The sequence below is a fragment of the Neocloeon triangulifer genome, unplaced genomic scaffold (assembly GCF_031216515.1).
Source record: "Neocloeon triangulifer isolate White Clay Creek 2 clone unplaced genomic scaffold, ASM3121651v1 ptg000004l, whole genome shotgun sequence".
NCBI classification, from domain to species: Eukaryota; Metazoa; Arthropoda; class Insecta; order Ephemeroptera; family Baetidae; genus Neocloeon; species Neocloeon triangulifer.
In genome coordinates, this window is record NW_026775547.1 from 2,185,933 (window position 1) to 2,206,911 (window position 20,979).

The 20,979-nt window shown below is 39.6% G+C and overlaps 2 protein-coding genes across 5 annotated transcripts in view; one reads left to right on the top strand and one right to left on the bottom strand.

Moving 5' to 3' along the window:
• LOC132193339 (calcium uptake protein 1 homolog, mitochondrial-like) overlaps positions 1-20,979 on the bottom strand; it is a 29,444-nt gene that overhangs the window by 4,691 nt on the left and 3,774 nt on the right. The gene's annotated exons all lie outside the window — the stretch shown is intronic.
• Positions 715-20,878, top strand: LOC132193340 (carbohydrate sulfotransferase 11-like). Its single transcript, XM_059613950.1, has 6 exons — positions 715-885; positions 12,984-13,314; positions 19,003-19,330; positions 19,624-19,829; positions 19,886-20,044; positions 20,208-20,878. The coding sequence occupies exons 2-6, from the start codon at positions 13,012-13,014 to the stop codon at positions 20,499-20,501; spliced, it is 1,290 nt and encodes a 429-aa protein (XP_059469933.1). The 5' UTR covers positions 715-885; positions 12,984-13,011; the 3' UTR covers positions 20,502-20,878.

The following is a 20,979-nucleotide window of genomic DNA, read 5'->3' on the forward strand; positions in this document are numbered from 1 at the left end:
TTATAATCTTCAAAAATGAGATAACAGAAAAAATTGGACAAACAATACTGGCTTACTTTGGAATTTTACGATGAGAGGAATCAATTTTTAAAAAAATAAGCAGTTGTCAAAAATTCAAAATTACATTAAATGGTAATCAAATATAATTTAAAATTTTTAAAATTATAATAAAAATAAGCGTTATAATAAAAATAAGCAGCGAAGAAATTAAAAATAGATAAATATAAATATTATGCTAGATTTGAAAAGCCGAATTCTATATTTTATTTGAGTTCAGAGGGTTGAGTGCCGACCCTAAACACATGTTTCTATTTTGGTGAAACACTTCTGGACCTTTTGCTGTTCACCTCAGGAATTAAAATTATATCTTGTATCTACTAATTTATTAATTTATTAATTGCTCGCAAATTATTAGCTTCACTTCAGGGGAAGAAACATTGATAGCAATTTATTTTTCTGATCACGAGATTTCAAGGTTGTAGTTTCCACCTTTGAATTTAATTTCAAATTATTAATATTCATCATTTTTGTCCCTAGGATCGCAATTTGGGTGTTTTTGGAAGATCAAAGTTGTAGTTGGTGGCCGAATGGACCATGGGCGCTTGTTGCGGAGGCGCACGCGGGCGGCCTGGAGATGAGCGCCAAGGAGAGGGAGGCGAGAAAACTAGTACGGCGGTGCGCGCGCGAGGGCCTGTCGCTAGGGCTGGTGCTCGCATCAGTTGTAAACGGGACGGCCTGCGAGGCGGACGCGCGCACCACACGCTAACCTGCGCCCTGTCAGTGACACAAACACACCCTAGCAAGTGGACGGTGCGTGCATGCGAGAGCAGCAAACAACGCCATGACAACGTGCTGAAGAAATAAACCGAGACGCTTTTCCACCAGGTAAAGAGAAACGAAAATAAAAACGCACAACTTCCTTGCGGGGGTGTTGCTGCTGAGGTCGTGATTTAATTCTTATTTTAAAACTCGGCGGTGAGTAAAAGTACATCACTGTGACTTTTCACCGAAGGTCGCTTTTACTTTAGACGGGAGAGAAATTATAATCGAATTATATGCACAATGTTCCCACCAGCGACAGGCTTTCTTGTCGACGTTACTCTTTAGAGGCGCCGAGGCACTTTCGTTTGATAGGCAAGTTTTAGTTATGCGGAGCGCCAAGAGTTTATCAAAGTGACACGGTGTATATAAAAGCCTGAAGTGGTCGACGGAACTTTTAAAAGTTAATTAAAATACAAAGTAAAAGGGGCTTGCTGTGAAATTTTGACATGAAAGCACTTTTCAATTGTTTTAATTAATTTTTTTTAAACAACTTCTATTCCTTCATTTCAAAATCCTACAAAAGTACATTAGAAATTTACTTTTGGTTATTATTTATTGTTTAAATTTTCAATATTGTAAAAACCCTCAATTATAATATTGTAAATATTATTGCAAACGATAATATTTTGTAGTGTTTTGGTAAATTAATTGTTCTGGAAATGAGGTCCTTTTTATTTTGATAAAGTGAATTTTTGTATGCCATTGTTATCAGTAGCAAATTAACGAGGGCTGCCCGACAATCAGGAAGGGCATTCACGTCTTCCGGAAGAGGGTCCGAGTAAGTGTCGTTTAGGTGGCTTCTTTATTCAAATTTCAAGAAAAAGTTAAGAGAAGGAAGGCAAATTTTAAAATAATGGAACTATTTTTCAATTTAAAAGATCAATTTAGCACGTAATTCAGACTTTGCATCTTTTAAATAGAACATGACAAAAAAATTTGACTTTCTAAATAACTAAATTTCTATTTTCCCAAAAACAATTTAATTATTTTTAAAGCTACGGTCTACAGTTAACAATATTTTTCCCTGCGTTGCCGCAGCAGTCCCCGAATTGGCCCTTTTTTTAACTAAAAAATTTCCGTCTGTGGAAAAGTGCGGCAATAATTTCTACTCTACTGACAGAAGGTCATTGCAGTGACCCGAGTAACGGCGCGTCTCGTCGCACACATAACGATGGAAAAATTAAATTCAGCGCATGAATCGCGTTAGAGCATGTGGAAGAAATTCGAAAATAGTGCCTCTCATTATAAGCATGCAGCCGCGCGCAAATTTGATTAAGGCCGAGCAGCCAGTGGCAGAGACTAAAATAATGCAGCCACTCATCTTTTTGTGTTTTTGTCCCTCTCTGGATGAGCCCGCTGGCTTTTTCATCCCATTGTTCCGCGACGAACTCCTCTTGTCCCCCGCACTCACTTTTTTAAACAATCCTTCTGTCGATGACGGCAGACGAGCACCCTCGACCGAAATAATCCAGAGTTTTTGTTCCGAAGAAAATCAATTCCGATTTGAATCGATGAAAATGAAGAGTCTCTCCCTGGCGGATATAAAAGCAGGCATTTTTCCCGACATTAATTACAGAAAACCCAGGCTATTCCTCTTCCTTTATTATACCCAGGGATTTGGTCGACGACAAGAATAGAATCCCGCCCCCAGAAGATCATACTTTGCCGACCTTTTCATATTATATATTTTTTTTATAATAGGGTGGCCCCAACGGTGGCAGACAACAGGTTCTTTAACTTCTCCCCGTCGGGAGTTCAGTCAGTCCTTTGGCTTTTTTTGTCGGAATATCTCGCCGGGGCTCCCACGTGTATTTCATTACGGCCCGACTCACTAATGCGAGGAGTTTTTACTTTTTATCGCCCCGCACTGGTCCCTCCAACCCACTGGAGCCGCAGATGGAATTGGTGTTTACGGCCGTGCGCGTTTGTTTCGTTGTGTTAAGTGAGACCATTTGTGCCACTTCAGGGACGTAACTTATAATCCGATACCAATTCGGGACCCTTTTTGAGCTCTTCTTAATTTTTCAGGCTTGGAAAACGGAACTAATAAACAGAAATTATTGTTATTTAATCTCCTTCTGCAGCATTTCGGATTGGAAAACCGGTTTCTGACCAAATGTTGAGAGTTTTGATATTTATTTTTACATAATATTGCTTTATTGAGAACAAGACACATTTTTTTTTAATTAACCTACATAAATTATATAAACAAGTGGATTCATAAATTAATTTACTTGATGAAAAAAGACAATTTAAAATTTGATTTGGATAACTGATCAAGAAATATAGTTATTGAGGAAAAATCCAAATTTTCGTTCACTTTGGGAAATTCAATTGTTTGTTGAAAATTTTAAAATTATTACGCAAGAATAATTATTTTTTTATCTCATTGATGTTTACATAATTAAAATATAATTTCCAAGAATAATATGGGGATTTAGTTTCGTTCTTGCATATTAATCCTGCCTGCAACCAAGCTCAAAATCGATAAACTCATTCATCTAACTCCGCATTATACGGTGTAATTTATCCGCTCTCGTGCATAAACGTTGGATAAATTTGCATTGCACCATAACGTCAATTGGCTGCTGCAGCACGCGAACGTCATAGATGCATTATTAAGCCCCGCCGTGATTTGCAATAAACAGAAGCTTGTTTAAGCTAAATGCTTCGATTAGACGAGCAAGTAGAGCAACTGACGAGTTAAAATCTGAACGAATCGGGCCGAGGCATATATAGTGTGTCAGTGTGTTTGTCGTCTGCGGACGAGAGCAAGAGTAATTTTTTGTCACGCCTTGCAAGGCCGCCCGAACGCGAAATAATAAGGCGAATTATCACTCATGATGCATCCGCGGGATTTAGGGTTAAGTGCTTCGCGCGACAGACGGCCGGAGAGACAGATCTGGTTCACGATGAATATATGCCGCGTGTGCCAGCAAACGAGGGAACGCCGCAAGTGAGCGGAACGACCCCCTGAACTTGGCGAAGAATTCGTCTGCGTTACACGTGGGAGATACATGAGTGGTAACAAAGCTTAATTGAGGCGTTTGCGACCTAAATTTTAACCCTTTTTTAAGTTGAACCTTTTTAAATTAGAGATATAATATTGAGTAATTTAAATAATTTATAAATTCAAACAAAATAACTTTGAAAAAGTTTATTTTCAACCAATGTAGTTATCAAATCAGACTGGCATGTTACAAAATCTGCTTAATTCCTTCCTTTGAATTAAATTTTAGCTGAATTTATACAAGTTTAATTTTCTAAAATTTTTTATTTTAAGGTTCCTTTGCCTAAATATTTTATAAAATATCTAAATCGGTTTATTATTTTTATGAAAACTATTCAAAATAATTAACTGCAAATTTTGAAGATGCGCTTTCTGATGCGCTTAAAAAGAAGGAAACGAAACTTTATCTCAGTGTAGCCTAAAATTTGTGATTTCAGCATGAATTGTCTGGCACATTGTGTTCCTCCATTCACTGCCAAGAGTAAATCAGAGTGCATTGCCCGCACGAATTTCACGGCTCTTTTTCAACAACAAAGGACGTCGCCGGTTTTAAAAGAGCAAATTGAAACACGCAAGCGACCAGACTATAATATTTATTGTGTAGCTTTCTTCTTTGATGCGATCATTAAAGGACCAAAAACGCATTTTAGTTTGAACAAAGGGTATATTTATATAGTTATGATTGTTTTTAATGTGAAAACTTTTTCTACGAATCTCTTTAATTTATTAACCAGAAGATATAAAAATAAATATTGGAAATCGAAGAGCGCTGCACAAGTCGGCTTAGAGTTGCATCGAATGTAAGCCGCCGACCGAGTTGTGGCAGCAAAAAGGCTTTGGACGTAATCACATAATCCGCAGGCCGAGCGGGTCGGTTCCAATAATTTGCAGTGTCAGAGGCCGGCGCACCACTCGCGAAACATAGCCAATTTATCCCAGAATAGCTGAAAGAGTCGCCAGAAATTTTTTTGTAGCGCAAAACCGATAGAGAAAAGTAATGGTTTTACAACTTACAACGTTCAAAGGCGAAATTTCTTGGCTGACCCTTATGCCCTGCTGCAGAAAAAAATTAATAAAATGCAGGTGTAATAAACAATTTTGTTTCTTTTTTCGATTTGAACGGATTTTCTAAATTACATTTTGTGATAAATTGTAATTCAGCCTGAACGTCGGGCTTGTGAGCCGTGGCTGCAAATGGTAATTTATCATCCCCTTTTGCACGCAGCCAGTTTAGAGCCATATTTTAGCACCGAGCATTGATTTACGGCCCCGACTTTGCCAATTGCCGGGCTTCACCCTCCGAAACAGCAGATTGCCGCTTTTGATAAAAGCGAAATCTCTCTCATCAGTCTCTCGAGAAAGTGACATTGGAATAAGGCTCAAGTGTTGTCTCCAGAGTGGCCGAACGATTATTATGTTTTTGCAAGATAGCAATGCGACATGCTGTTATCAGTTTACACTCTATTCACCGTCTCTGCGAAAAAGACTAATTTGCCGTTTTGACCCGCTGCTTTGCTGCATTGGGATAATATTTTTATGCAAATGTGAAGGAAACTCTCATGAATATTCATGGAGATAAGCCAGTGATGCCGACACACGGCCTCACTAAATCAAGTCCCGCGACGAGAGCCCGTGCGTGCGATTTCATTTCGAGCAAAAGTTCATTTTCACAGAAAATACCAAGCTTTTCGCCGAAACCGACGTGAACTTTGGCAAATTGTGTTGAATTAGCACGACGTCTTATCTGCCTCGCGGGCTGCCGTGCGATAGTAAAGTTCGGAGCAAATGTTTATGGCTTCTGACATAATCGGTACAACAATTAACCTGCAAATCCTGCAATTTCGTTTTACCAGGAGGAAGTTGTTTGGTTGAATTTCGTGATTTGTTTTATGTATACCGTTCGTGATCTGCAAATAAAGTTGTTCACCTTTGGGGTATGATGAGGACTATAAAATTAGAAATGAGTTGAACTGAGTTGAACGAAAAATTGGCTTCCGTTCAAACTTCAAGACTTTCCTTGTTGGCTGACTCAATAAGTTTACTTTCAAATTTAATGGAAAAAGTTTTTTCAAATTAAAGAGCCTCTCCAATTATTATTTTTATCTTCAATTCAAATTTTGTGGCAAATCTAGATCAAAATATTTGCACTCTTAATTAAGAGTTGATTCAAAGGTTTTCCCGGCAAAAACATTTTGAATTGTCTGATAAATTGATAAATTTGGCCAAATATAGAATTTTAAAGTTAGTTAATATACATAGACAATAAAGTGAGAGTTTAATTGTTTTTTGGGCGGGAAAAGGTGAACCTTTGATGAACATCTCTTTCAACCCTTAAGATTGTAAATATTTTGATCACAATTGTTCAACCATGAAAATTTGCTTCTTTATCCAAATTCTAGAATAAAAATCTATAAGAACTGGAGAGGCGCTTTGAAATAAAAACCAAAAATGTTTCCTATTCCAGAAAATGAGATTTTGAAAGCTTTCTAACGAGATCATTCAAAAACAAATGTGTAATTTTCTTTTTCATTCCCATTCCTTTATTTAATTTAAAAATTTGCATTCGAAAGACTCCCCCTCTGCTCTGGTACACACAATTACTCTTGGAAACACAAGTTTGTGCCTCGCCTATCTACCCTAACCACAGCTTGAAGGTGTTAAAAAGCATCCCTTCGCCATTCAAAAGCCATTTTGCCACCGTTGCGAAGCTGCTTAATTGCACGCCCGCCTTTCGAAGGGAACCATTAGGGCGAAGAGTGGCGGTGCAGATAAAGTATCGACTTTTTCTCGCGGAAACCGTAAACAGGCCACAGATTTTTGCATGCGGAGACACCAACAAATGTTTGGAGTATCGATTGCGGGTGCTCTCTCGCGGCTCGTTGAAGCTTATCAGCCCACACAGCACAACTCCTCGCGCATAAACAGCTGCTAAATTGAGTGTCCGATGCAACTGCTGATATACCCAACCGAGTAATTGATTTAATTAAGTGGCCGGCGCCATATTCGCCCTGGTGCAGGGCGTTCTCTCTCTCCCTCCGGTGGGCTTTCCGTGATTAATGAGCGCCGCCCGTTGTCGATTATTAATTAATCGCGCTTTATTGCGCGACACAAAGTTGGGCCGTTATATTATTTTAATGCCTCGCGCCGGCGTCGATGCTGCGGAGACCTTTTAAAATAATTAAGCGCGCCGGCAACTGGGAATCTGGGTTTGCGGTGCTGCAAAAACAGAAGCAGCTCGAGTATCTCGACCGGCACGCGACGCTTATTAAAACCAAAGGCCGCAACTTTTCGTCGCATTCCCGCAAATTGCATGATTGACGGCGCAATTATAATGAATGGGGAAAAAAATTAAATATGTCAAGCTAAAACGGAGGAAACAAGCCTTGACTCATGAAAATAAAAACAGACGGATATTATAGAATTATGTCATGTGTGTGTTCTGGAAAAGTTGTTCCCTTTTTTTTTTAAATTTAATCTTCCAATCATACAAAAAAATCATATTTTCCAAACGATTATGATAATCTTGAATCCATAAAAATCTGATTGACATTGTGAGCATAAATGTGTTTGAAAAAGATTTTGGAAAAATTGTTAAAATCAAAATGTTATTTTGAATCTTGAATGACATATTATACAATAATATAATATGATTGGCAAATTCTGTGCCAATTTTCATTTGAAACTAATGTGCTTCAGCTGATTTTTATATTTATGTTAGGCAAAAATTAAATAAATTTTCAATTTTAATATCGATTGTTAATATTTTACATTTTGTCTTCACAAAAAACGTTCATCTTATCTCAAGATCGTAACAAATTTAATTGTTTTCGCTTCCAACTCTCTTGGTAGACGTTTAATTTCCTTTTGTCCACCAAAGGAAATTTTCAGCCCTCCGGAAATTAAACGCTCGTAAAATTCAAATCATTTCCTGCGAAAAGTTTGCGCAAACTTCTCTCAGCGCGAAACGGGCGTGGGTGAATTATTCAAGCGCTCAAGGCGGCGTTCCCAAGAGCAGAACTCGGAATTGCATTAAAGATATAAACCCAGAAAGATGCATTTCTCGAGCGAATTAGAAAATAGACTCGACGGGAGAATATAAGAGTTAATTTCAAGGCGCAGCGGGAGCGAAATTAATCCCTTGCTGATTGCAAAATTAATGAATCTGCCGCGTTTTCGGGCTGAAAGAGTGAATGGGCGCCTCTAGCCCTCTCACAAAACACAAAAGTAGCGGCCGCTGCTCTAAAAATACACACACGATAGGCGCCGTAATATGTATCGGTGAGTCGAGGTGCCATGGATTGGACAAAAATATCAACGGCCTGCATCGAACGAAAGAAAGAAAGGAAGAAAGAAAATTGCTTTCCTGCACGTGCCGCTTCTCTTTCGACTCTTGAGCGTGAACGCAGATCGGCAAAAGCACGTATTCTTTCACGATGCGATAAAACTCGTTGCATAAGTAGAAGTGAAAGTAATTATCAGCTAATTAAATTATACTATGGGTCGTTCGGTGAAGAGCTGCATTTGGGAGATGGGTTAAAAGGGCGATAAGCATAAACTACTTTCTTGAGGAATGCTTTCCCTTTGATTGGTTTTATGGCTTTATAGACGTCATAAAAGTAAAGTTTTGTTAGATAAAGTCCGACTGCGATTTTTATTCCCAGCCAGCTAAAATTATCCTCTTTTTAGTTGGACGAATTCAGTTGCTTTCAAGTTGGTCCAAATTATCTCACAGATAATAATGATGATCAAAATCTTTAAAGGTACTATTTCATCCTCAACGTCCTTCAATTTTAGTATCTAGATTGGGACAAAATGTAACTGATATAAAATTTCATTGTTGATTTGATTATTATTTATTTGCAATTAAAGCAGAACGACAGATTCAATTAACTGATTGGGACAACATAAGAGTTTATCTCGCCACGTCGCCATGATTAGATTAAATTGTATCTTTAAGCAAAACACAATTGTAACGTTCAAATTTCGTCAACGTCTGGGCAGAAGTTTGATCAAAATTAAAATTTGTAAATAATGATTGCGAATGTGAAAAATGTGGGAGTAAAATTAACTTGTATCATTTTAGTGAATGCTGTAAAAATAATTTAAGCTTGTCTGAAGCTGCGAGAATGAATTATAAATAACTAATTTACGTTGAAAAGTTGTACACATTTTGTGTTTAATAAATTTCTATATATATAAAATTAAAATTACTTTATAATTTAATTTTTATATTTTATTTTAATTGAAATAAGTAGTGGGAAAATCAGGTTTAATTCTCTAAATTTAAAAAAAAAGCAAATGGCTTTATCAGTTACATAAAAAAATAAGCTGGAATAAAGTCGTTTGCTTTTTCTATAAAAATAAAAAATTTGACGAGAGGATAAGTCGGTTCGTTCTTGATGAGTGCCTCTTCTTCTTGAAGATATTTTCTTCCTTTTCAGCACTTAAGCCTTTTAAACGAGTCTCCTGCCTTCAATATAAATGAAGATTTTCGCGAGCACCAAGGCGAATAGCGAGCGAATCATTTTGTTCCAAAACACGTCGTCCTTCACAAAGTCCGCTAGCCGTGCCAGCAGGCGAGCCGCCGACTGTATGAATAAGCAAATTATGCGTGGCCAATGCTCATTTCGCACCTAACAATATAAACAAAATTCCGCAATAAAAAAAAACGAGAGAGGATGCAGCGGAGGATGAATGGAACCGACACAGGACGCTCTTCTCTCGTAAAAATAGCTGCACATATAAAAAGCAAAAAGCTCATCTTTTTTTCGCAGGTCGCGGGAGGAAATACCATGTATAAGTGTTGAGCTCTTTGCGTCCAAAGGCGCGCATTTATTTGTTTTTGCCGGCGGGCGACCGCAGAGCGGCCCGGGATTTATGACCGTGCGACACTTATGCAAAATAAATGATGATGTTGGAGCGTCGTAAAAAGCGAGGACGCCCATCAGCCTTGCGGCATATGCGTGTAAAAGGGGATGGCGCGGCCCTTCCTCCCCAATTGTTTGCCCGAGCAATGCGCCCCTGCAATTTAGCAACCTCTTGCATCAACAGGCCGTGATGCTTCACGCTCCGGTATACGCAAAGTGGTCATTTTTTTTTACATACGCCGTACGCGGAAAATCGATGGCCGGCCGGACGACTGCTCTTGACAGCCACCAAATTGAAATTCAGCGCGAGAAACGCGACGTGCTGGAAATTGGCTTTTTGTTTTCACGCGTTCCGCTTTTCCGAGCCAGTCGGCAAATGCAATGGCAACGGAATCAGCTTTGCGGAGAGGCTTAATTAAAATTTGTCGGCCATTATTTGCCAGTGTTGTTGCTTCTATTAACTGATAAGCGTTAGCATTCTCATCCAAATGCTACATTTTTTTATATTAAAATAACATGAACCGGAAAAACAGAGCGGACCTTTGGGTACCATTTCCCAAAGCAAATATACACCACGAATCACTAATTGAAATTCCACGTCATCCATTCCGGTTGAACAACACTTTTCCATTGGCTATGTATAAATAAAATCGATTTCATTTTGATAAGAGTTGTTTCCGTTCAGTGGAAATTCAAACAGTTGATTCGTAAATAATTTGTTAAAGTAATAAATACTTCAGTTTAATTAGGTTAATTTAGTTTAAAATGTTTAATGTTTATAGTAAAAATTAAATTTGATATTAAAAAAATTCCCACAAAAAATTTAAAAAAAGTCTAGCACAATGCAATTTTAATCAAAGTTTAAAATCAAAACGAAAGAAGCCAACCTCTAGTTTATATTTCATACTTTCCAAGTTTTTATGATTACCTGCAATACCAATAATCAACATCAGGGTCAAAATCTACTTTTCAAACTTAACAAATAATTATCAGCGAAATTTACATGAGCATATGTTGTGGAGGAAGCCGGTGAAACAACATATATTCTAGCGTCCCCGTCAATAAAATTAAGGTTCACCCGCGCGACCGATTCTCCTTCTCACAAGTATTAAATTGCACCCAAGACGATGAATTATGCCGTGGAAGAGTTCGCTGCTCTTATGGGAGTTGATGTGAAATCGACTGAAAAGGCTTCCTCGGCGCGAAATTCAGTGACATAGGTCGAGTACTGTTGCACCCAACAGCTGGCAAACGAGAGAGTGTGAGGAAATCGTAAGGTGTCTTACAAGTGCGCCCCGTATTATTGTTTGTTTCGGAGAAAGAAAGGAAGGTGCGTAGAAATGACGACGAGTTCATGCCCCGAGGTGCGTGCATGAGTAATGAGCTTTTCATTTAAAGGGGTTGAACGGGGATGAAAACTTTCAGAAAATAGAAACTTCAATATTGACTTTTTGATAGATCTTAGCAAAGAGAGTCAAAAGCAAAAATTAGACCTTATAAAAATCTTTTAAGTATAAAAAAAATCTTTTGGTCACAAATTGATAAACTTTCAAAGTTGCCTGAGTGGAAGCCATCTTTGAATTAATCTCATGGGTACTGGAAATTCTTTAAGTTAATAATTCTTTCAACTTTCATCCTAAAACATTTGAAATAGTACGGAAAGTTAAACGAAAATCTAAAATAAATCATTTTTATTTACCTATGAAAAGTTTCCTCCCCTTTAATTATAAAATTAAATATATCTCCAGGCTCATTATGAGTGCGCAGGAAATGCGAATCACATGAATTTGAATCATATTTATTCCACTGGGAACGGAAGGTTTTGTGCGAAAAATATTATTTATATGGTTGGGAAACGCGCAGGGGGCGCATTTGAATTTACATTCTGCACAGCTATGAAACAAAGCGCACGACACACAAAGTCGAAACGTCGGACGAAACGACAGGCGAACATGCGAGGAGGAAACGCTGCCGCATGCAAAACAAGGGCAATTTGAGCAAAGCGCGCACGAGAGAAAGAGGGCTGGCTGTCGTTTCGTGTGACGCAGAATGGGTTAATTTCGGAATGGAGTCCACTTGATTTGTTTTGCTGTCAGCATAATAAGACGCCCGCCGTCTCGCCATTGATTTTCACTTTGTTTGGAGTATTTACCCCTCAATGAAACTCGCCCCTTGAGCCGATTTAGCATGCATGAAGGGGCAAATTGAACCTAACAATAAGTCAAGCAGAAATGTAGTGAAAATTTAAAAGTCTTATTTATTTCCTAACTAATTTTTAATTTAAAATCTACTACAGTAGAAGTAAAATTTATTTCAATTAGATTTTAATTTATTTTGTAATACATAAAAAAAAATTGCAATAAATGTATCCATTTTTACAAAAATTTTAACAACCCCTAATTTAGTATGTTTAATCTGTTCAGATTACTTTGGTGACGTACGCAGCGGCAAATTAGGTCGAGATTAAGAATATTCAAATATTTGACATTTCGTGCCGTGTAGTCATCTGCGTTCGAGTTCAATAATGAAATCCAAATCCTGCTTTTTCCGCTTTTCAAATACCGATTTTAATTCCAAATTTGATTTGTGTGCGATTTTAAATCTGGCTTCTCTTTGCGTCAATTGAATATCGCTATACATAAATTTCCGAGCCGCTGAACGCGTTCCGAAAGCACCTCACGGCAGCCAACGTGAGCGCCTTCGACAAGCAGTGGACGGATGGATCTGTCGTCGGAACGCCTTTGCTTCGATTCTCAGAAAATGATGCACGGCCGGATAAATATTGGTATTTGCGCAGAGTGATGGATACCACGTTTAATATTCTCGGCTGATGAGTCGAACGCGCACGGGCACCGCTCCAAAAAGCCTCCTAGCCCAAGTGTCTCATCTTTTCTTTTTTGCTCCTGCACCCAACCTCTCACTCTGATAGATTTCCTTGGCTGGCACCGACCGAACGCACTTTTCACTCAATGGTCCTTTATTCAGTGCCGCATAATCATTTTTTCCGTCGTCGTAAAATTTTATGATTCAATTAGCTGCTTGACCGGACGCTGACTTTGGGGATAAAATGGGTCCGTCGCACGAAAGATTACGATTTAATGCGTGTCAACCTCTTATGGACCGGCCGTAATGTGACTCGCGTGATATGTGCTCGCCGCAACAATGGGGAAAAAATCTCCTCCTGTTGCTTTTGGGTGTATTTTGCTGACGGGGACCATTTTTTTTTATCTGAACACACGATAAGAGATTTTTTTAATGATGCATTTTTTCTGTGTGTTTTGCAGGGAATGTTGAAAGAGTTGCCCTTTCGAAATGACTTCTTCGCCAGGAGCCCCGTTCAAACGACTGTTGTGCCGGTCGCGCTCGCGTCTCATTCTGGTCGCCTTGGCCGGCCTGGCTCTCTACTGCCTCCACGAGGGACCGTCCAACAACGCCGAATACCGACCCTCGATTCTGCCCCTCTACCACCACCACCCGCAGGTGGCCTCTTCGCAGCACCGAAGGGCCGTTCTCCAGAGGAATAATGCCTCCCTGCACCCCAGCAACTCGGCGGGTGGCACCGAATTCAAAAGCAACACTTCCACGCCGCCCTCGCCAAATCTACCAGTGATGCAGGTAAGAAGAAAAACCACCATTCCGGAACTTCAATTTCTGTTTTTCTTCTGTACCCTTTAAAAATTCATTTAATAATGAATCAAAGCAAACTTTCTCGCAGTAATATTGCAGGGTTTGTTAATTTACAACCCTATTAGAAAAAGCCTTGCTTAGAACTAAATATGGTGATTTGAATTTAAAAGCTATTTAATCTTTATTTATTCTCCATTCAAATCGGCTTTTCCTCCATGGGGTTTGCGAGCTGTGAAATCATTTTGACGAGAATTAGTACAAAAACCAATCTTTTACAACTTTTTCTTTCAAATTAAAAATTTTTAGTGAAAAATTATTTGAAGGTTACATTTTTTCACAAAACAGTCTTTATCACAAAATTTTAAATTAATTTTCATAAAAGAGTTAATTTGAAAGAAATAAATATTTTTTTAAAGATTGGTTTTTGAACTAATTCTTTTAAAAAATGATCTCACAGCTCATGAAATATGGGTGCAGCTAATTTGAAATTCAAATCACCAAGAATCAATCGTAGAATGTGAAATTCTACCAAAAAAAGAACTAAATACTTAAAAAGCTTTTACTTTTAAATATTTACAAAGGTTGGAGTAAAAATAAACTGCTTTGAGTAAAAAGAGCAACCCATTTCCTTTTGGAGCAACTTTGAAATTTTCGTTCCAACAATTTTCCTCTTTTTTTCTTTGCCACTAAAAATCTCATTCTCTATACAGATTGCTCCGGTATCGCACATTTGCTTTATCCGTTGACAAAACGGTACCCATGTGAATTCCTGTACGCGCTGAACGCACGGTCATCCGTGAAACGATGCAAGAACAAATGCGGCGAATCCTTTTTCTCTCTATTCAATCATCTCTCTGCTTGCGTGGGAATTTCATATGGGACTCGGGACGATCGTTATCTATTGGAACATTGCGCAACCGGTGTGTGCTTTTGGAGCACAAAAAAATCACGCAATTCAATTTAATTTTTCAAGTGTTTGGTCTAGATTTGAATCTAAAGGAGGACCTTTTAGAAATGCGTTTGCTCACTCGCATTTTCCACTCGACGCAACCGAGGCGTAATCCGTGAGCTGCGTTTTTACGTGACGGGATTACATAACAAGTGGAGTGCGAAGAGATACACACACACCGAGTATAATTTTCAATTCATCTCTCACTCGCAAAACAAAAAAACTGATGACATTTTGGTGTGTGCCTGCATAGAAACTCAACGGTTGGATGACGCCCCGCGTGCAACGCGTTACAGATTTAATCTCGCGGTTTCATTGTTCTGCATAATTATCTTGATTAAGGTGCTCTTTGGCTCCTGCATTATTATCTCGACTGAAACTGACCCAGATAGGGAAAGGGGAGAGAACCGCGCAAACAATCGAACACGCGAATGCATAATTTAAGAAGAAAGAAAGGCTACGGAACAATTAGACTTCTCTGCAGAGAGAACGAACGGCGAAGGGCGCAGAACCGCGGGTTGCACACACACACCACACACTCGGCACGAGTGTGTCTGCGCTGACGTCAAAGAATAAGAGATGAGAGAAATCGATATTAAAAGAATTGCGTGAGTTTGTTTATTTGCACGGATGAGATGCGTCTTTTATATAATACTTGAGTGGAGGACTCAAGAAAATTCTCAAGTTTCTTTTTCTCCTTGAAATAATAAAAATAAAATAAAAATGTTTCATTTCTGCAATTTTAAATATTGGATTGAAAACAATCAAATAAATTTAAGAGAGAGCGGTAAAATCTTTATTTTTGAGCAATTTAAATATAGCGGGAAACCATAAAAATTTCAGAGTTTGCACGTTTAAAGTTTTGCTTTATCCAAAATAATAAAAATAGGGCTGATGCCCAAAGTTTCCCCGTTAGTTGAGAAGGTTCTGGGCATATACAAGCATTTTTTCCCACTTGAGATTACACTCTTTTTTTGCATATTTTATGGGGGGAAAAGTTTCTTTTCAAACCAGCCGGGCGGGTGGATACATTCTATAAAAAGCCGGCCATGGCGCAATTTGCATGAAATATGGGCTTCTGTTTTAATGATCTCCCGCCGGGGCTCGTCAACTGCAAAGCCTAAGCGAGATGCCCTATTGAAAAGCGTCTGCAATGAACCGAGAGTGACGTCGTCCAGAAATGCGAGACGCGCAGTTTGGCATAGCCATGCCAATTAAAACTTTTTCCAAGAGCACGAATAATTGATCGGGCCGCGAATTAGCCGAATCAATTAATAGTTCAACCGCAATGTTAGATAAAAATAAAATCCAGTTGTATAAGAAAAGCGAGAAAAAAAAACGAAAGCCACTGGCATGGCCGATAAAGGCCGGCAAACATCGAAAGAAAGAGGCAAGTTTTGCCAGCAATCACCCGAGTGGAGATAAAAGTCATTTCAGGAGCATTTGTTAGCCGAGAGGGCTGCTTTGGCAAAACCAAACCCTCTGGTATGTAATAGAATCAATAGCAAAAGTAGCGCCGGTTTTTCTTCTTTTATCTACTTCTGCTCCTTTTCTGATCGATCTTGCTGCTTGATGAAGTGCGGGCATAGAGGGGTCCCTTTTGCCGCGCCATTGTCTCGGCAGTGTTATCATCATTAAAGTGTATTTGTCTCCAAACACAAGCCTGTTTGCTTATGCTCCTTGAAACGGGGCTCTCGTTGACAAATATTTTGCCTAGGTAAGCGCAAAGCAAAGTTTGATCAGATCGCTCTGCCCAAGCTGGATTTGTATTTTACTTTTCTTTCTTCCTCCTCGGCATCGTCTGAGAGAGCGGCGACGACTCGCGACTTTATCGATTTCGTGAACCGACTTCGCCGAGAGACACGATCATTCGCAACAGCATTTCGCTTTCAAGTCTCTATAGAAACAATAAGGCAGCGTCCAATTAGTAATAACAGCAACTTCTCTCCAAAGCAAAAGGGTTGTTTTGAGTTATACAGCAAGTTGATCATTTCATTTCACAACTTGTACGCAGGGCTGTTTTTGGCAGATTATTTGTGCGAACTTAGAATTAAATTTCCAACCCTCGCACTCCAACTCCAGAGGCCTAATTCAATTTCAGCGTGTCGAGTGCAAAGAGCGGGGAAAAGGGCGAGCCCATTTTATATATTTTTTCCTCTCTCGCGCTTCAAGCTGGTGATCAATGAAGCGAAAACGAAGTGCGAGGGATGAAAGCGCAAGATGATTTTCAGCGTTGCGAATGATTGTACTGGTTTTGTTGTTGGTCTGACTGAGACGAAGAGGTGGGTAATTGCAAAGAGAGCACCAGGCCGGGTGGGCAGAGCGCGCAGCATCCGCGCGCCCGAGTGTTGGCTCGAGAAATGTTATGAGCCTGCTCTGGTGGTGGAGGAAATATTGATCTCTGCTGGTACAGTAGGAGCCGGAGCGAGAGACAGCAGTGTGTACCACCACTGCCGGTTCACCCCCCTGCGTTTCGCGCTGCAAAACATTTTGCCAGGTCAGGTTCCGCCGCATTCGGCACTGGCGCCGCTAATTTTGACGACGACACGCCCCTTCCATTGAGATTTATGCACCGAATTAAACAACTAGGAAGGGGTGAAAATAGGCCACTCAGAGGAAACGGAATGAAAATGAGTTTTTACATAGTTTCGCAGAGTTTGGTTCTTTGAGAAAGTTTGAGGACGGACTTTTATGCTAATATTGGGAGAATTAAGAACAACTGTTTTATCTTCAAAAGCTGAGACCAATAATAAAGTTCATATTATTTAATTTTATATACAAGATTATGGATTTTGAACGGATGAAAAAATGTATAAAAATAGCAGTTAAAGTAAAGATTCATATTCGAGAAAATAAGTAGATAAAAAAATAAAGAATAACATTGTATTAATTTAATTTTAATATTTTTTTTTAAATTATATGCACTTTCAAAATATTTCTTTTTTTTAAAAGGGTCTAAATTTACAAAAATATTTCAATTTAATTTGAAGCATCAATTTTTTAATCTTTTCTAGTCAAAATAAAAGTAAATTTATAATACTTCGTATTAGTTTAACTAGGAATAATAATTACGATAATTACATCACCCGTTTCTAGGGTTCAAAGTTCAAACCACCAGCGGCGTGAACACACAGATACATACATATGCAAATTAGTGCCCCAATTAAATATGAGTCACATCCTAATGACGCCAGACAGCGGTCCAGACTCAATTTGGAGCGCACAGGGTTGCGGAGTATGCACGTGCACATGTGTGCCCTCCCGTCGCATTTGCATTGACTCGATTTGCATACGCCACATTCGGCCGCAAACAATTTATACAACGCGGCGGTTCGACGTCAGCGAGCAATTGTTCACACTCGGAGAGTGTTTTCATTACAAAATGCACTTCCGCCCAATAAAAATAAAAACACAAGAGTGCCTGGCGACGAAGGGAAGCAAAAGCGAGCGAGCGAGCGGGTGTGATATTGATCGCTTTTTCAATATCCCATGCATGAGTTCTCCCCGCTGAAAACACACTTGGGCAAATGAATTTTTCCATCAAGTGCCACATGTGGCACAGGCATTTCCAGCCGATGGAAAATTTCAAAGAAAATATTGCCCAATTCCTCACTCGTGGAGATTTTTTCCTTCCTCGCGAGAGAGAAGTTTGCGGATTATATTTTTTTTCTTTATCTGTTTGCAGAAGTGATCCATCAATAAAAAGCGTCTGTCGCTTTTCCGAGAAAAAGAAAGAGCAACTCTCTTCTGTTTCTCCTTTTGAATTATATATGACAAATGTATATATCAGACAAAAAGAATCCTCGTTGGTGCTCACAATGAGTGGAATTCGCCGCCTGCCTGCGCTTTTTGGCCGACGAGATGTACGAAAAAGACGCGGCTTTGGCACCGCTCTCAAAGGCGCACACACGGATCCTTTTTTTTATTTTACTTCGCGTGCTCCAATGGAAACTTCATATCTCCGCGAATTTTTTATGCGCTTGTCATTTCAAAGAAGCAGGGATCTGCGTCGCATCTCGAGTCGGAACATTATTATATTGTGTATAATTTTGCGCCGGTGCGGAGCGAGATTACGATTTAATATACACCTACGCGCGGCAACAAGAAGCCCGTAAAACGCGCGTTGTTAATCGAATGAAATGTTGCCCTGCATTAATGCCGAGCGCGGAATTTAATTCACAAAAATAGAGATCGCATGGCTTGGCATTCATTTGTGTGTGTGAATGTGTTCTGCTAGTCGTTTGTCAAGTTTATTCAGCGATTTATTAATAGAACCATAAATTTACGCGAATATATTTCGTTGTTATGCGGAGTCAGGCCAGAAGCCGGCGAGAATATCGGCCGTGTTTTCATTTGCATAATAGTAGTGAAACCCCAACCGAGCTGAAAAATATGTTAGGTGTTTGTCAAAAATTATTGGTCGTTCAACCAACCGCAGCGATTTATTTTTCTTCTTCTTATTGGCTTCAAGTAAATAAGGGGTGAATTACCATAAGAGGATTAAATTCACACTTCAAATGTATAAGAAAATTATACAAGGCGCAACAGCCGAGGTGATACTAATCCCTTTAAAAAAAGGAAGAATAATTGAAAAATTGTTCATTACAAAAAATCCTAACTTAAAATTAATATAGGCACAAAATTTATCTTTTTTTAAAGTTTTATTTGTATAATTTTTATTATAAATTTTTTTGATGTATCTAAAAATTTGAAATTTTTCATTTCAGAGCACATCCTCGACACTGCCCGATGACCGCGAGGTGCGCGCCGTCCTTGAAGTGGACATTCCGAAGAAGAGCACGCGTGGTCCGGTGGCCGCCGAGCATTCGCCCGAGGAGGAAGGCGCCCCCATAGAGGACTACGACGTGGAAGAGCTGGAAGAAGAACTGGCCAAGCGACGGAAACGTGTGCACGAGGTGTGCGAAGCGACCGGCCTCGACCGCGAAGTCGAGCCCAACGCCTGGGAGTTCTTCATCGACCACAAGCACCATCTAGTCTGGTGCAACATTTTCAAGGCGGCTAGCTCAACGTGGATGTACAACTTTAATCTGCTCGGTGAGTTGAAAATAAAAATGTACAAGAGAGACGTTGTCAAATCGAATGACTGGCGGGTTTTTCGGATGATTGCATTTTAATTTCGGGCCGAAATTTTCTTTAGAAGAGCTTTTACCGTTATTGCGTTGGGAAAATTCATAAATCAGATTTATATATATGCGCTCTGACAAAAAAAAAAACTCTCCCCTTTCTCTACGCACTTCAGGAAGAGCTCCACCCAAAGAAAGAAAACATAAATTCCTAAAAATAATCTCTCACCCCTTGTTAATAAATCACCGCTTTGTGTGTTGCAGCCGGCTATAAAGAGGATTACCTGAAACGATCTCGAAAAACGCCACTGGTGCTCGCCAGGTCGCGCTTTCCGCGGCCCAGTTCGGCCCAACTCCGCGAGGCCCTGCCCTCCTATTTGTCTTTCATGATCGTCCGCGACCCGTTCGAACGACTGCTCTCTGCTTACAGGAACAAAATCGAAGCATTCCGGCACAAATTCTACAGAAAGGTTGGATTGAATATTTAGAAAAAAAATTAAATATTAATAATTTTGTGACATTTCAGCTTTGCAAAGAGATTATCCATAGGTATAGGAAACCTGGTAGTCCGTACCAGGGACTGAAAGGGCCTAGTTTCTCCGAGTTTGTGACGCATGTGGTCGATACTTCTGAAAGACCGGACGAGCACTGGGCTCCGTACTACAGATTTTGCACACCTTGTCAGGTATTTTCACGGAAAAATGTCTTTTTAATTTCTAATTAAAATCGAGTTTTCTTAAAAAAATATATTGATTTTTTTTTGTGAATTATAATTTTTTTTTACTTTTTCAAAAGTTGAAATTTATATATAAAAAGGTAATTTCAATTTTTAACAATTTAATTTTCAGGTGAATTTCACCGTGATTGCTCAAGTAGAAACCCTGAGTAGAGATCAAGAGTATGTGATAAGACACGCCGGACTGGCCGAGGAGCTTCCCCTGGGCCGGAGGGGCCATCGGGAGGCCCTGAACAAAGCCCGGGGCGCGCCGACCAACGAGCTGCTCGAGCGCTACTTCCGTCAACTGAGCAGGGACCAGCTGATGGCCCTGTACCGCATCTACCGGATCGATTTCGACATGTTCGGCTACGACGCGGACAAGTACTTCCGAATGATCAAAGAACCGGAGCCGGGCATCAAATGACGACTGCAGGAATTCTGGAAGTACGTGTGCGGCGCCAGGTGCGAGAAGAAGCGCGATTACTACTACAATTGAAGGAAAGATCGTTTTTCAAATAACGCGGCAGGCGAAGAAGAGCGAGGCGCACGTTAACTTCTCTCAAAATTAAGTTCATTCATCTCACACGAAATGGTTGTGCGGACGAGACAGTGACAAAGTGCTGTGATTGATTTACCGAACGAGCAAAGTTTTGATCGCGGGCTTACGAAAGAAATGACTCCTTCGGGAAACGGGCAAAGTGAGAGAGGCTACCTATTGAATGTTGATCACGATTCATATCTCTAATTGTATATCCGGAGCAGCGAGAAAATATATTATAAATAATAAATCATTCCCTGATCTTCCTCGTGTTTCAACTACACTGTTGCATAAATGTGTACTTATTGTTGTATTTTTATAAAGTACTCGGGTTGAAAATTTTGAGTGAGCATTGCCGACAAGC

Bases quoted from the DNA above. Each gene is read 5' to 3' on its own strand.
- LOC132193340 (XM_059613950.1), top strand. From the start codon at position 13,012: ATGACTTCTTCGCCAGGAGCCCCGTTCAAACGACTGTTGTGCCGGTCG. The intron at 19,830-19,885 runs GTTGGATTGAAT...GTGACATTTCAG, and splicing joins GGCACAAATTCTACAGAAAG to CTTTGCAAAGAGATTATCCA. The intron at 20,045-20,207 runs GTATTTTCACGG...TTTAATTTTCAG, and splicing joins GATTTTGCACACCTTGTCAG to GTGAATTTCACCGTGATTGC.